Genomic DNA, 16818 nt, shown 5'->3' on the forward strand with positions numbered 1-16818 from the left:
ACCATTACTCGTTACAACGCTACTGGTAGCTTCGCGAAATGTCATGAAGGTGGCCATCAAAAGACGGCAACGTCACGTGAAATGGTTCAAAAAGTGAAGAAGCGACTTGAGCGAAGTCCCGGACGAAGTGCCAATCAAATGGCGAAAGAATTGAAAATATCTGACCGATCTCAAAGTCAAGCCTTACAAGATCCAAAAGGCGCATGATCTCACACCAAAAGAGCAACAAGTCAGATTTGAGAGAGCGAAGGAGTTGCTTCGCTTGGCCGAAAGCGGTCAACTTCCGAACATTTTGTTTTTTGATGAGAAAATTTTTCAAATTGAGCAAGTCGTAGGTTGCTTTGAAGTGTGGGCAGACAAACATTTCGGTGGCAGACCATGGACTAGACACCGTCTTACAAAGCTCGAGTGAACCAAGAATGGCTTAGAAACAACGTTCCGAACTTCATAACGTCCACACAATGGCTCTCAAATTCACCAGACGCGAATCCGATAGATTATTCTCTTCGGGCCATTTTGGAGAGCGAGGTCCGAACTAAAAGTTTCACCAGTCTCGAGGCGCTGAAAAAAGTCATTGTCTGCGAGTGGGCCAAAATACCTGCCCCGGTCCCATTCGGGCAGCTTACGCTTTGTTCCTGGACCGTCTCAAGGCCATAGTCAAGGCAAAAGGTGGTCATATCGAGCAAAAGTAAATTGATTCTTGAGTTTGTATTATTTTCACACATTTTTTACTTTGAATTGAATAAAAGTAATTTTCCAAACTAAATTTATGACCTTTTTAATTGGTTACACTTCGAGTGCCGGACCCCGTATTTAGTTTTGCCATAAATTCGGTGACAAATTTTACAATGCATACGGCGAGAACAAATTCGCAGAAAAAAGTTCCGTTATAAATTATACTCAGTTTCGTGGAAAATTTCGGAGTGGGGAGCTAAGGAAATCGCATTGCAGTGATGGCATTCCAAAATTGCAAGGGAGCTTTACGAATTGCTGAGAAAACTTAATATTTCGAGAATGTCAAAAGTTTTTCCCAAACGTCTGAAGTGACAGACAGAAAAAAAGTAGTCGTCCCCGCGTGGTTCGAACTAGTGCAGCCATAAAAGGCGCTCAAGAAAGAGTTCGCAGAAATCCCCTTAGAGAGCAGAAAATAATACCCAGGAAATGAATGTATCGACCAGGTCCATGTCAAGACTAATTAGAGATGGATGGTCTCCCCATGGAAACCTTCCGTTGCTCAACTGGTCATCTTTTGACAACGCACTGGAAGAAATTAGACTCCACAGATGCAAACAGCTTTTTCGGTGGCCAGTCAACGGCCATGAAAATATTATTTTCACAAATGAGAAAATTTTCACTTCTGAAGAAATTTTTAATAAGCAAAACGACGAAGTCTATGCTAAAACTTCTAAAGACGCAACCTCCGTAATGGTTTTGTGGGGAGTGTCTTGTAAAGGTGTTACATTTCTTAATTTCTGCGAGAAAAGCTTATAACCGGATCAGAAGTGTACCAGGGGCATATTTTAGAAGGCAGTTGAGCAGTACTCTCTTCAATGGAGCGCGTTGGATCTACCGGCAAGATTCCGCTCCAACCCATAAGGTGAAAACCACCCAGCAGTGGCTAAAAACAATATTCCTGGGTTCATAGCCGCAGATGATTGGCCGTTTAGAAGTCCAGATATGAACCCATTGGACTACAGTTTCTGGTCGGAATTGGAAAACATGGCCTGTCGAAGACCTCACAGGAATTTGGAAACTGACGGCGCTGCCATAGCTAAATGGCCTAATCGTTTGAAGGCTTGTGTAAAAGCAAATGGTGACCATTTCGAATGAAAATTAAATTTTTTTTAATATTTACATATGTGTATGATTAAACGAAACTAACTTTATAAATAAAAGTAATATAATTTTATATCTATAACGGACTTAACTTGTAACAGAACTTATACTTATACTAAGTATGTAAATTTGTGCACGAACTACCTGTGGCTTTAAATTATTTTGTCTCTTGTTTCAAGTCCCTTTACGTTTGAGCGTTGCTTGCAATTTGGGTTCCTTGTAGGAAATATAGTAATTATATGGGACAAGTGCTTTCGTTAAGATTTTATGTCTCGTTGTGGCAATTTTTGTACACATTTTACAATTTCAAAGGTTGCTTGAGGAAACTGAGTAGTTTCTTTTAGTAAATAAATACTTATCATGCGATGAAAATAACTTTTAAGGACACTATGCCAAGAGGAACGCAGCTGTCCACCGAGGAGCGCACTAGTTTCTATCGTATAGTGAATCGGGAGTATTAGTTCGCAAAATAGCGCTAAAAGTAAATCGAAATCAAAATTCCATCCACAACTTTTTGAAAAATCCTAATGGATATGGTGAAATTATAAGAAACGGGCCAGAGCCCAAAAATTGACGACAGGTCTAACAGAGAGATAATAGAGCGATAAGTCGGTGGCTGTCACATTCCCATGGCAGCCGGTTCTACGTTACCGGATTGACTCGGCTTTTTCCCGACCAAGGGCTACCGCCCCAGCAAATTGGATGTGAAATATCTCTCAATGTTAAGAAGAGAAGAATACAGCAAATTTTGAATGAAGATTAAGAAATACAAAAAAAAAAAAAAAAAAATTGACTTGCTAAGCAGAAGCGTACACCTCGCCATAAATCAGCTAGACTTGACTCCGCCGATAATCATAAGTTCTTGGACAATAAATGGCAATCCATTATTTTAAGCGATGTAAAAAAATGTTTATCTCGATGGGCCTGGTGATTGTCAGAAATATTGGAGAGATATTTACGAGCTACGACAAACGCATCACTCCCGAAACTTCCACGGTTGTTCTTTTATTATCTGGGGTATTTCAGCTACCGTGGTAAGACCCCAATTTGTTTTATTTTGTATAAGTTGAACGCAGAAATTACGTAGAGGTCTTGGTTAGTGTTTTTTTTAATTTTGCCGAAGAATTACGCGGTGAGTATTGAACGTATCAATAGATCAATGCTCTTATCCAGAGCGCTAAGCGTACAATGGAGTTTTTGACGTCGCAAAATATGCCCGTGTCGAAGTGGCAAGCAGTTAGTGCAGACCTAATTTCATTGGAGAGCCTCTGGAGCATTCTTAGCAAATTTTCCTTAAAGCTATTCAAGAGGAATGGGGAAAAATGGTCCTTAGTGTACTTCAGTCATTCGTCAATTCGATGCAACGACGGTAATTAGTATTATTATTTTCTTGGGTTTAATTTTAGTTTTGTCCCAAATATCTATTTCCTTTTGCGCCCTTGAAAATTATTATATTTTAACAATAAAAGGCTGGAATAAATCCTTTAAGGCAGTAGTCTGCTTTACAGGCTTCAAAAAATCGATTTTTTTGTTTTGTTTTAAATCTCTTCCAAAACTATCCAAGAATATGTCTTTAAAATTCCAGAGGCCAATTCGACATATTTTCGAAGCTAGAGCAGTTTTGGTGGCCGAGCGTCGAGCAGGTGCGAATGCTCAGGCAGACTTTAAAGCGCGTTTTCTCGAGTTTTCATTTTCACAAGTGTTAGAAAACGGTGCCGGCGATAGCAAAAAGAATATATGTCCGATCGAAAAAAACCAAAGTGATCTAGCTTCAGTATTAAATTATCTTCTATTTGAACTAAAAAAGTTGGACAAAAGTATTATTTAAACTACTTGTTTTGCAACTTAAAGTCAATTTTTTTTCTTAAAAAAGTGAATTTTTTTTTCAAACTTCGAAAAAATTTGGAATTTTATAACTTCTTCGGTATTTTTTTAGTTCATAAAGAAAAGAAACTTATAAAAATTAAAAAAAAATTTGTTCGACTGTTTCAGATGCATCGCACGACCTCCATCACCGGCACCGATTTACAAGTGCAGACTCCAGGCGCTCCAGAAAAATACTTACAACTTTAAAAAATTTCAATATTTTTTAAAAATAAATATTGTTTTTTAAACCTTAAATATAGTACACTATCGTCTTAAAATTCCGTTTACCCCAATCATTTCCTTCCCTTTCAAAAAAAATTGCTAAAAAAACGCTTTTTTTCGGCTTCTAAAGCAGACTACTGCCTTAACATCCTTCCGTTTGCTTTCTTTCCTTATGCCGAAAGGTAAAAAGATTTAATCTCTGATTATTTTATTACAAAAAAAAAACAAAAGTTTGTTTAGTGTGTTTTTGTTCAGTTATAGCTATTTCCCTAAGTGTTTCTTGCTAGACATGTCTTAACTCTCAATAGGTCGCTAAGGGAAAACTCTTTCACGGTCTATGCAAGGGATTTTCTATAGAAGGTGAAAATGTTGTAACTCCATCTGACACTTGCAGCCTGAGCTAAAGAGCTGGTCATATCTTGCCTCAGATGGGTGGGGTAGATAGTTATTTGAAACAAAGTTTAACTCGCCCTCGTTTCTTTTGAAAGGTCCAATTCATCAGTGCCAATGCGGATGGACTCTTAGAAAAGTATCGCGACGGGTACGAGGAAATACAACGAAACTTGTTGTCCTGGCGACATAAGCAGACACTCATTGAATTTCCAGATCTCTCGGTTTGTATGCTTCAAGGCCTGCCCACTCTACACTAGAACGGTTTGATAAATTACGAACCGTACAGACGCCGTGGCAAGAAAATGTGTGTATGTGCCCGTGAGGAGTTGCCTGATCTCCCATCGGGCGCGTGCCAGGTGGTGGATAGGCATCACACGAGTGGCCTTCTCTGATGGGTTAGGTTCAACACTCTTGTGATGACTCAAAGTTGGCATACAATCAGGGCGCCATCTGCGAAACAAACTGTACATGTTCGTATAATTTCTTGTGTTTCCATTGCTTTCCCCTTCCGTTTGCTTGTTTATTCATGGAGCCTGGCGATACAGCGAATTTGTAAGACGCAAGCTTGTATTCTATCACCTTTGCCTTGACATGAAGAATGTACCAACAAAAAAAAAAAAAAAAATAAATAAAAAGAAAACAAAAAATTAGGCTAGTAGCCACACCCTCTCTTATCGAACCTTATTGAAAAACCTAGTATTAGGTCGGCCTGCATACTGATTGCATTCTACATATTTTTTTTTTTAATTGTAATATATTATTTATTTTTATTTCTTTGCTTTTTGTGCAACACTTCTTTTTGTTTTAGTTTTTTCTTTTCTTGTTTAGGTTTTTTCTCTTCCACATTATTCGCTTTACGTTTTCGTGATTTCTGTTCAACCTTACTACAACCAGGTTCTGACGAATTTGAATCATTTTCGCTGCTTTCGTTATTCTCTTCGCCATTTTTATCATCCTCGTACTCAATAGTTACAACGCCACGTGCTGGTGGCTTCTCTTTTTTTATGGACACAGAAGTTGTTTTCTTAGTATCATCGTCTGAAATGTTTTTCAATGCATAGCTATCTTCGAACTGCGTTAAGTCCAATATGCTAAGGCAAGTTGGCCGGCAGCCTATGTTGGTTTTACATAGTAAAGTCAATTTTTTCTGGTCGACATTCACTTGCCAAGCCTTCATTTCACCTGAGCTGCAAAAGTTTGAATTGAATAATAAAATTGGTTTCTACAATAAGTTTAATGCATTTTTTCGCATACCAACCTCGAGACTGTGATTAAAGTACCCTTATGGAAAGCCATAGCTTTAACCCTTGTGCTGTGCGCTTCGCTCAAATTTTCCTGCCAGAGAAAGAAATGTAAATCTTCATTTTTACATTTTACGCTTTGAAATATATTACCTCTTGTTCAGCTTCTGAGGGATCAAGCCACAGTATTTTACCATTTTCCAAACCAATTAAACATATATCATCTGCCACCCAACAGACAGATATGGGTTTCTCTTGTGTCTTTTGACTTAGTAAAACATCTGCCGTTTTTATTGACCAAATCTCAGCAGTACGTGGCCCACACAATGTAAAATAGTTCCCAGTCGGTGACCAAGTAAGACAATCTGGTTGTGCTCCTAAAGTGCTGCGACTTTTCAAATTCGTTCTATATGCTACTCGACCCTTCACCAAATTCCACGTGCACAATACACGATCGGCGCCAAGTGACAATGCCAGCTTGCCACTAGGATGACAACTAATCTGATTAACTCCTGATCCTTTATGCGCCTTCCAATTACCTTCTGTCGCCCAAGTGTTTAGGCGTGTTGCAACCATGCGCCCATCGTCGCCACCTGATAAAAGATGAGAGCTATCCGGCGTGAATGCCAAGGTATTGACAGTGCCTTCGTGCGACAAGATGATCTAAAAAAGCACAGCTATTAAGAAAAGAGCATATTAAAGTGTTACACATGCTTACATTTGTTTGTTTGCGAGAACGCATGTCGTATAAGAAGATCCGATCATCTGTGGCGCCAGTAGCCACAAAATGCTGATGAACGCCCACGCATTTCAAAGGACCCGCATGCGATTTGTCTGCAAACGATTGTACAAAACTGGTCTCATCATTTGGTGTAAGTTTATAGCCGAGAAGGAATTCCTCGTACGTTCCCACAATCACTTCCATAATATGCAGAATTCTTAATGTTTTCGTTTTTTTACACCGGTTGACAATTGATTTGCACGTGGGGAATGTCATGAAAAACGAAACATGCTGAAGATGAGGCCATTGTTTCGATTTTTGAAGGCGGCTTCACGATTATCGATAAAACACATACGATAATCGTAACATTTGAAGAGCGTAAATATTAAATAATGGCGTACATAAGGCAATGGGGTAAATGCTTGTATTTCAATAGGCCTCTTTTATTCTCCCGCTTGTTTAACTTAACGAAATATTTGCATGCGAAAGCAACAACAAAGGGGGAAAAACGAGAAGGATTCGCCGCTAGCGAGTATGGCTATAACTCACTGTCGTACAGACACATGTAATTGAAGGCAGCTCTATTCCCGCGTTGCCAACTTATGTTCATTTACATCAGTTGCTTCATCTATTCGCAACTTGCTAACTTGCTAACCACTCTCCACCTCATTGGATCCGATATAAATACAATATTATCGAGATCGAATATAAGCGGCACCCACTTTTCATGTGTTATGACTGCATTACCATCTGTTCGTCTGATGTAAGAAGCTATTGGGTGTTTTTTTTTAGTGGCATAAGAACTATCAATATCGATAACTATGGTTTGACAGCTGAGAATGGCAGACTGTGTGGCCATTTCTATTCATTAAGCCTTGGCATGCCATTGTGAATCTTTTAACGCCAAAACAACGCTTTAATATTGTAAAAAAAAAAAATATGTTCGTGAAGTTCATAAAGCACTGGCGGCATCATCGGTCCTTATTTCTTTCGAAATGTGGATGGAGCTGGGCCCCGTCAAATGTTCTCGAAAACAACTCAACCGATCTTGATGAAATTGTACACAGGTGTTCGAGATACAATTTACTCGTGCTTGGACGAAGGATTTTTTTTCCAATTACAACTATTTAAAAAAAAACAAAATGTCGAAAGCTGTCAATCGTATCGTCACAAATTATTCGATGATAAACTTTCTACTGGTGAAAAATAATTCGATCCAGGGGTCCTTTTTGACTCAGGTTAACCATATATCGTATGTATGTATATAGTCGTATATAGTCTTATTCCCAAGGCTTTCTTCAATCTAGCTTTTTTAAAACGTCATACGAGAGATTTTAACTATCCTTTTACTAGAAAAATGCTTTTTAATTCTCTCGCCCGTTCCAAGTTGGAATATCGTGCTATTATATGGAATTACTTTTACGCCTCACACTCTGATAGATTAGAGCGAGTACAACGTAAGTAGTTCCTCTCGTTTCGCCCTCCAACCGCTTCATTTTAATGATCTTTATCCGTCTTACAATTGGCTCTGCTTGCTGATAAATTGGAAATCTCTTGCGAGTAGACCAAACATTCAGTATTTAATGTTTATTTTCGATGCTATTAAAGGCTTAATTGACTTGAACAGATATGTACGTTTTAATGTACGAAACATATCATTACATTTCCATTAATCCTTTCATGTTGTAGCAGTTAATTTTGTTTTTTCCCCATTACCAGAGCAAATAAAGAAATTAGTAGAATCTATAGAAAACTAGATCTTGATTTTGCCATGCCAAGATCTCTTTCAATGAACTGTATGTGCTTCATCCAGACCCAGAACCCTTATTAAACTTAAGATAAAGCTGGGATGGACTGAGCGTATGTGCCTTTCTTCTGGAGTCTCCTGAGATTGCTTGCAAAAACGACAAGAATCAATGGACCATAACCCAATCATGTGCAGATGACTGCGCAGTCTGCAGTGGCCCTTGGGTAGGGTTATGTGTGTTCTACGCCTCTTTTGGTTGTACCCTCCCAGTAAGGATTTCGTCTGGCGCAGCCCAATAGTTTGGTGCCAGTTAACCTGCAGTAGTCATAGCTCTTCACTCCTACACTTCTCCCTGATGGTGTGTTGACAATGCAATCACACTATTACGTTTGAAATCCGTTACTGATTTTCTTTTTTCGCGTTTACTCTCGGCAAAATGATTCCGCGCGCTTGTAAACATTACTCTGGACTGCCATTTAGCCAACTAACAGACGGCTGATGCCCGTGCCTTAGCTGGGCGAGCGGTCTGAAGCTGGTTACACTTCGAGTGTCGGACCCTGTAAATTTTTCATTTCAGATCGAAAAATTGCAATTTTTTTTGGTGAGGCATCGTAATATGTACGAGTATGTATGGATGCATTCACGTTTCGTCCAAAATGTACCGGCTTTCGATCATTTAAAAAACCGCCATTCATGTGCTGAGGCATAGAAAATGTTACAGAATTGCTTTGATGAGTCGACTTTATCAAAATACATGCATGAATCAGTGCATTCAATAGTGGTTGATTGATAAGCTCCGGTTTGGTTCGCAGTCAACATCTTCCACTGAAGATAACGTTCCATCGATAACGTGAAGGAAATGATAAGTGAAAACTATTCTTTAAGTTTGAGAGAGATAGCCACTGAACTTTCTGTGACATACGAATCATATCGCACCATTTTAGATAATTGTATGGCAATGAAATGCATTCGACTAGTTCCGAAAGATTTGAATTTTCTTCAAAAACTCAACTGATACATTTACGTTTTAAACATTTTAGACAGAGTCAATGCCAATGGATTTTAATTGGCGATCAGAAACGACGCCGAAACGTGAAAAATCCAACAAAAGTCCAGGTAATGTTTATTGTTTTCTTTGATTATAATGGGGTCATGTACTCGAAATTCTTACCGGAATGTCAGACGGTAAAAAAATAATATTCCAAGCGCACTATGCGGCATTTGAGAGAATGAATTTGTCGAAAAAGGGCACATTTCTGATAAAAATTAAGGGGTTATATACGTCCAGAATTTTCAATAAATCGATTTTTTTTTGCTATTTCGAAAGTGTAGTATCTTAAGAATATTCAGTGAAATTTTCATGCGGAAATTCTCAATATTATAGCTTCTACAGCCCATTAACTTGGTAGAGAGCGGTCAGCGCGCTCCTGTACCTCAAACCTTAAACTCGTTTTTCTCGAAACTACTTTTTCCGGCACGGTCTGCATGATAACTCACACAGTTTTTAATATTTTTTTTTTCTAAGGGGGAACGTGAAAATTTAAAAAAATCTATGTTTTTTTTGCATAAATTGTTAGTATAACTACTCAAGAAATTGTGGCAAAAATTTTAAAGCGAAATTCGCTTTATTCCCGATTCTATGTGCATTTAAGTGAGCGCCCGTCGGTTCGGCCCCGTAGCGCTTACGATACGATGCATTTCAACGCGTTTTTCTCGAAACGATTTTTTTGATACGGTGGCAATGATTTCTCGAAGACTACTGAACCGATTTTAATTTTATTTTTTTCAAAATTTTTGTTATCGCACTGTTATACGTAGCCGATTTTCAAAATTTTGAAAATAACTATTTTTTTGGGCCTGTTGAAAATCAAAAAAATGGTGAAAAACACACATGAAATTCAAATTACCACCATTTTGTCAAAAAAAAAAAAAAAAAAATCGGCCACGTACAACGATAGCCACTGTTGTGTAGATTAATACAATTTTTGGGATTTTGATTTCAGATGATTATTCGTTGCTGTATCGCTGCCACCAGATGACGTCATTTTTTTAACTCGTTACGTTTACTTACATAAATTTGCCAATTTTTAATATTTTTTAATAAAAATTTCCATGAACATAATATAGTTTAATACATATATTTATAATAAACTGCTTTTTGCCCGATCCTCGAATAATCATTCCTACTTACAAAAAAAAATTCCTAAAAATCGACTATTTTTTGACCCCCCACAGTGGCGTTCCCCCTTAAATATTCGAAAGTGTTTTCTCTATAGATTTGATTTTTGATATTTTTCTTGAAATTTTTTTGACATTTATGACGTGAAACGCATATCTTTTTTTTTAAATGCCGTAAATAGCAAAATTTATCGAAATTAAAAAATCCTTTGTTTATTTTATTGTACAAGATTTTTTTTACTTTTTACAGATCCATCAACATTTCAAGGAGAAAAGATGTAGACCGTGGGGCAACTATTTTTTCATTGTACTTAGGGTCTCGCGATTTTTTATATACTAATTTTTGTAAAGAAAAATTTAAATACATTTTTCAATAAAGTTTGAGTACTAATAAACAAGGCATAACATATTTTTATATTTATTTCTATTGCTATCCCTTCTAAAACAGTTTTTATTTTAGCGCATTTATGGCGCTGCTGGACGTATGTAACCCCTTAATGTTTTTTGCACCAAAATAATGCATCACCTCACAAGCCTAATATTTTTGAATAAGTTTCCTGCGAAGAACTCAACACCATAACAATTACGCATACCTACGTCTTCTTGCTTTGGCTGACTTTTTCGCTTTCCAAAACTCAAATTACCACTTTAGTCGATGGCAGACAGAAAAGCGAATTAATGCCGAGAATTGAAGGCGATTCCGGAAGAATGAAGTTAGAAAAATGTTTCGACGCATGGACTATTGGATGCAATTGGATTAGGTATATTATCAGGTCAGTCCATAAGTTCGTGCGTGTTTTATCCATAATTTCAATTTTGTACGATTTTTGCATACAAAAAATTATTCGCTTGAAAATGAAAGTTTTTTGAACCGTATCGTTACTGGTGATGAAAAATGGGTCCTTTACAATAATCCTGTTCGCAAACGCCAACGGTTAGATTAAGATGAAACACCAGAACCGACCCCTAGAGATGGCCTTTACCCCAAGAAGATTCTCCTGTCTATTTAGTGGGATATGGCCGGTATTGTTTATTATGAACTTCTGGAACCAAACCAGACGATAACTGCTGTTTATTATTCCCATCAGCTATCAAACCTGAATGAGGCACTTAACAAAAATCGACCGTTTTGAGTGAATAGACGCAAAGTTTTGTTTCACCACGACAACGCAAGACCTCATACCGCAAGGCAAACATTAGGCAAGCTGAACGAGCTCGGATGGGAGCTAATGCCGCATCTACCATACTCTCCGGATATTGCGCCTTGTTATTATCACCTTTTCCGTGGACTTCAATCCCATATGAGTAACAAGAACTACTCCTCAAAAGAAGCTATAAAAAGGGATATCGAAGCGTATTTTGGCTCTAAGGACAAACAATTTTTTGAGCAGGGAATTAAAAATTGGCCTAAACGGGAAGACATTGTAAATAATGAAGGAAAATACATTATTGATTAATAAATACTTTATACATCTTTTTTATTAATTTTAAAACCACCTTTAAAAAATGCACGAACTTATGGACTGACCTGACATTTCGGTAGATACTCGTACATACCTACTTTGAGGGGTGACTACCATTAAAAAAATGTGATTACACGCTAACTCAAGAATGAATCACTACAATTATAATGAGCCATTCATACATAAGAATAAACACACATAATACATACATATATATTTATAAATTCTATATATATACATACATAAATAAAATATTATTATCGGCATTTCTTATGAAAATATTTTAACTTATTCACTTTCTCCCTATTTCCGTTTATACATATATCTACATACATGTGAGTTTATGTACAGTGGTACAAAGAGATGTTTCTAAAAAAAAAAAAAACAAAAAAAAAAACAACATTATATTTTTTCATGATTTATTAAATATGCCAACTATTTGTATCCTTTATGTGCTGCGGACTAGCGCGACCTGCCGGGGCCTGACCAATTTTTTTTTTGGTTTGTACCCAGCGAGTGGAATTTTGTGCTCCATTAAGATTAGAGCGGCAAAGTTGTGAGTTACTTAGATAATTCCTCTTGTAGAGCAGAGTTATTAATTCCGAGGGGTATCCAAAAAAAGTGCGTATATCCTACCCGATTCACAAAGAGTGAGTTCAGAAAGACGAAAAAAGAGTGAGAATGGACAAAAAGAAATCCATTATTTTCTCGGTAGATGGCTGTGATGATCTATTAATCAAACAATTTAAAGTTTATGCTCGTGGTCAAGGTGACCTTTCACACTAAAAAAACTCTTTTGCTGATTTTGTTTGTTCCATTCAGTTGTGAGTGACAGAAAGTGAGTTACAATGAAGTCAGCAAAGAGAAAATTCGGTAAATTTTACAGTTTTTTCTTTGATAAAGGCGAAAATGCGAAAATGCAAGTCAGGCCGCTGAAGTTGTGAATGGTGTTTATGGTGCCGATACTTGCCTTCGTCGAATTTGTCGATAAAATCACAAAAATAATCGAAGTTGATGGTAGTCGTAGCATCACCCAGAAGCTAAAGATCGATCATAAACCATTTGCGCAAAAATAATTGATTTCTTGTTCTCCAAAATAATATCTCGTTGACTTGAATATTGAGGGCGCCCTTGAGATATCAGACATTGCTACATCTTTCGTCGCGTTGTATATCGACGCAAGGGAACCTGTTGTCCAGTCGACTGCGGCTTATACTAGATACATAGATCACCTCTCAATTCGCTTGCCGAGCGCATTTATGGAGCGCTTCAAGGCAATTGCCAATATGTAGAAGTGTTGCTCAGTCCTTCACCTCTACTAACATCTCTATACGACCAACTTAATAGGTTTTTTAAAGTCTCTGGACATCGGCTAAAAGCAGAGTTGATTAATGGAGCGAATAATTTTCACAAAACTTAAAATCTTGAGCATCATTCTGCCGAACAATATATGCCTGATTCGTTTAAGGGCTGTACATTCAGATCTCCAGACATATTGAAAAGCAGCCTCGTTGTATTTCTGGTGCATGCCACACAAAGCGGAGTGCCTAACTCCAACCGCGCGGAGCTACTCGTCTAAGGAAATAAATGCCGTGATTTCTCAATAATGGTTCTAACATCACGTTTGGGCAGACTCAGTAGAAGCTTGGAGGCGGCATCAAGCAATATTTTAGATTGCTGACATGATTTGCTGATGCAAAATTTATGACAATAGGCGGCGCCACCTTGCGCATGGCCGACAACTGCCCTCTTCCACCGACTGAGGCGTGATGTGACTGCGTCAGCCTCTTCGATGACCTCGACATCAGCATCTGAATGTATCTAGTATGTACATATGTAAGTGTCAAAGTAATTTACTAGCTGAGCTCATTTGGTATGTAGAAAATCCCCGAATAATTTGCAGTGATAACTGCTGGGTCAGCAGAGGAGTGAGATGCTATCTATTCCCCTTTTGTTGTAGCTAAGATAGTGAACCCAAAGTGATATGGGTGCCAAGAAAGAATGATCGGTTCATAGAATTAATGATTAACGTATAACCAATCAGCATAGTTCTTCAGTTCAATGGACGAAAATTAAATGCGATAAGATATGCGAAAAAACTTGCCTATTGAAATTTAATCAAAAAAAGCAACTTATTAGCCCACCCACAGTGCCTGAATGCCAGATTTAGTCATTCATTCATTACTGGAGCGCCCCGTCAGTCTTTGGGAGTGCAGTGTGACGATAATACTATTATCGGAATGTTGCTGGCGCACAATTTAAACATTTGCTTGCGGTCGGTTATAATCTACTTGAGCATGGAACTGCTGTACGTGAATGCAAATGTGAATGGGGATGCAAAAATCCATGAGCTAATCACACTTTACATTCCTGCAGAGTTAGTCCTTCAGAATTTTACGATCCCAGATGCCAAACATATATTCGCGCATAAGTGTAAGAAGGCTGATATCCAAGATTCTGTCAATGCGACTATTGACGGCGCAACTGGGCATCTTGTGCAATGTGTTACGAGCAAGGCAAATCTGACCGAGATCGATGCAGTAAGACTACATGTTGATTTGGATACCAGAGAGAGTAAGAAGTTTTGTCAACAGCGGTTGCAGTCAGCAACCTTCTTACGCCAGTTCAGTATGCAGTTATCACCTTGTTTGTCAGTGGTCGAACGTGAGCAGAGTGCGTTGGTGGTGCGCGTCAAAACGATTTTTGATTATGTGTGCTCGGACCATGGTGAAGTGATGACGGTCTTTTTGGCTGAGCAAGTTCCGAAGTGCATAGAGAGAAATAAAGAGAATCCGTGTGCCGGCAGTTGTAAGAATATGACGCTGGCCTCACAGCTATCGGAGCATAGTAGTGCAGAGGAAGCGCAAAATTTCGCTGGATTACTAGACCCGGTTCCGCCACAATGCATGCATTTTCAAGATTTTGAAAAGGATGCACGCGGTTATATGGAGAAGAGTAACGAGACAATGCCAGCCAATGTGATAGAGAAAATGTTTCAAAGTGTGGAAAATGCAATCAAATGTCAGTCGGAAATCGATCGAATGGTGAGGCAGAATTCGACAGTGAAGTTTTCAAATATATCGCATTCCGTTGAGAAATCTGCCATTGAAGTTCTTGTGAGTGTGTTTATGCTTTCCATTATCGCGCAGCTGTTGAGATGTTAGATGGAAAAGTTATAAAATTAGATTAAAGTAAAAAGTATTAAAAGAAAAATATGTGTAGTTTCGTGCTGTTTATTTTAAATTATTCTTAAATTTAATTAAACGGTTTGCATTTACTAGTATATGTATCGAATAAGATTGACTAGTGTTAGTAACCAAATTATATGTTTTATGTCTATAATTATCTGTAAAATGTATGTATTTAGCTATACCTAAAAAAAAAATAAAAAATAAAACAAGACAACAAGTGCCGAGATCAGGATTCTCCCAGTGCATGTCTTTTGAAATTTTTAATGCGTTCTATAACTTCTTGTTTTCACCAACTTTAAACGGTTTTTCTATTATTGGCTGCTGAGATATACATATGTACGTATGCATGTATGTATGTACATATAATAGAATGTGCTGCGATATTTAAAGTGGCCATGGCATAGAGATCTTATACCGAGAGGAGGAGGAACGAATTTTTATTTGAAGAGAGATGTGCGCGGTTGATTTTAATGATTCCCAGAATCACCAAGTTGCAATGCAATAATATATTTTTACTTAGATTTGATAAAAATTCTTATGTTGGAGCAATTTCGGGAAACGGTATTAACCCTCCGTTGACCACCCGGGTCTGGATTTTTCGAATTTCAACGAGAATTAATTTATTCATTAATATCTAACAAAATTCAGAGCAGACATTTAAGATATAAATAAATTCAGAACTAAAATACAAATTTACAATATTTAATATTAAAAAGTGTAGTAAAATTAGATTATCAACATAAGAAACCATTAAATTGCTAAAAATATATACAGGTTACAATTAAATTTTAACGAAATTAATAATTACAAAAAACTAAAATAACAAATATTTACAAGGTATTATTTTGATTTTTTACATAGAAAGTAATTTTTTAATCGCATTTGAAATACTTGTTTGGCCCCAGAAGGGTCCAAATCCAGAAAGGTTGAGAGATAATTAAGGTCAGACAACGTTCTAATGACTGGTGCATTGGCACTATATAATGTCCTCTGAAACCAGCGCGAAAAATCTCACAACGGCGAACATTTCTGCAGGAACATTCAAAATAACATTAACATATTTCTATTGTAGTTAAGGACTTGAGCTTCCAGGTAGCTTCCTAAAATTAAATTTGCTATCTTTGTATAGCCTTTTAAAAACGATCTTCGAACAGGACGAAAAAAGGGCAGATCCGGGTACTCAAACGAATGTTTTAAAAAAGGTGCGCAACGGTGGGTTACTATTGCTAGTATGAAATATTTAACGGCGGCCGTAGCCGAAGTGGTTGATTGTGCTAAACTTACTATCATTCGAGCTATTCGGTAAGCAAGTAGTTGGCAAATCAACTCTTAACACATGGGCTGAAAAGTCCCGGACCTAACAAAGAAAACACGTTTTTTTTGTTCAAAATTAGCTTTATTCATCAACTTAATTTTCATTAACAACATCGCAATCATTCTAACGCCACTCTACATTTCAATACGACTTTTGTAAAACGATTTATCTTTTGCCTCAAAATAGGCCTCGATTTTAGCGATAACTGTTTCGTTCGAGCAAAATTTCTTACGGTCATTTTTAGGTCTGCGAACAGCCCGTAGTCGCAATAACGCGAATACGGTGGATGTGGGAGCAATTCGAGGTTCAATTCATGTAGTTGTGCCTTTGTTTTGATTGACTTGTGACACGGTGCGTTGTCTTGATCAAACAAAACAGTGAGCACCCACTTTGAACAGAGCTTTCTCATAGTTAAAAGCTCTTGCAATATAAAGCCAACTCGTTCTTTTGATATCTTTACGAGGTCAGCTAACTTACGCAACTTCACTTTTCGATCATTCAAAATGTTTTTGTGGATTTTTCTGATGTCTTCTGGTTTTATCGCCTCATTGGGACGTTCACTGTGTTGCGCATCATCGGTGTCTCTACGACCACGTTTGAAGTCAGCAAACCATTGTGTTAATGCTGTTTCTGATGTAGCGGGCA

General features: G+C 37.6%; 2 protein-coding genes across 2 annotated transcripts; one reads left to right on the forward strand and one right to left on the reverse strand.

Moving 5' to 3' along the window:
• Window positions 1-5059: 5059 nt before the first annotated feature.
• Window positions 5060-6575, reverse strand: LOC128856456 (p21-activated protein kinase-interacting protein 1-like). The gene is made up of 4 exons (XM_054091758.1): window positions 6277-6575; window positions 5712-6221; window positions 5576-5652; window positions 5060-5504 (listed from the first exon to the last, which is right to left on the reverse strand). Exons 1-4 carry the CDS (start codon window positions 6553-6555, stop codon window positions 5075-5077), a joined length of 1296 nt encoding a protein of 431 aa, XP_053947733.1. The 5' UTR covers window positions 6556-6575; the 3' UTR covers window positions 5060-5074.
• Window positions 6576-13842: 7267 nt separating this feature from the next.
• Window positions 13843-15091, forward strand: LOC128856457 (27 kDa hemolymph protein-like). The gene has a single exon (XM_054091760.1). It carries the CDS (start codon window positions 13908-13910, stop codon window positions 14829-14831), a length of 924 nt encoding a protein of 307 aa, XP_053947735.1. The 5' UTR covers window positions 13843-13907; the 3' UTR covers window positions 14832-15091.
• The last annotated feature ends 1727 nt before the right edge of the window (window positions 15092-16818 follow it).

The sequence above is a fragment of the Anastrepha ludens genome, chromosome 3 (assembly GCF_028408465.1).
Source record: "Anastrepha ludens isolate Willacy chromosome 3, idAnaLude1.1, whole genome shotgun sequence".
Taxonomy (NCBI): Eukaryota; Metazoa; Arthropoda; class Insecta; order Diptera; family Tephritidae; genus Anastrepha; species Anastrepha ludens.

Excerpts from the sequence above, each read along its gene's own strand:
- LOC128856456 (XM_054091758.1), bottom strand. The coding sequence starts at position 6,555 with ATGACATTCCCCACGTGCAAATCAATTGTCAACCGGTGTAAAAAAACG. Across the intron at positions 6,222-6,276 it reads GTTCTCGCAAACAAACAAAT|ATCATCTTGTCGCACGAAGG; the intron begins GTAAGCATGTGT and ends GTGCTTTTTTAG. Across the intron at positions 5,505-5,575 it reads ACTTTAATCACAGTCTCGAG|CTCAGGTGAAATGAAGGCTT; the intron begins GTTGGTATGCGA and ends AAACTTTTGCAG.
- LOC128856457 (XM_054091760.1), top strand. The coding sequence starts at position 13,908 with ATGTTGCTGGCGCACAATTTAAACATTTGCTTGCGGTCGGTTATAATC.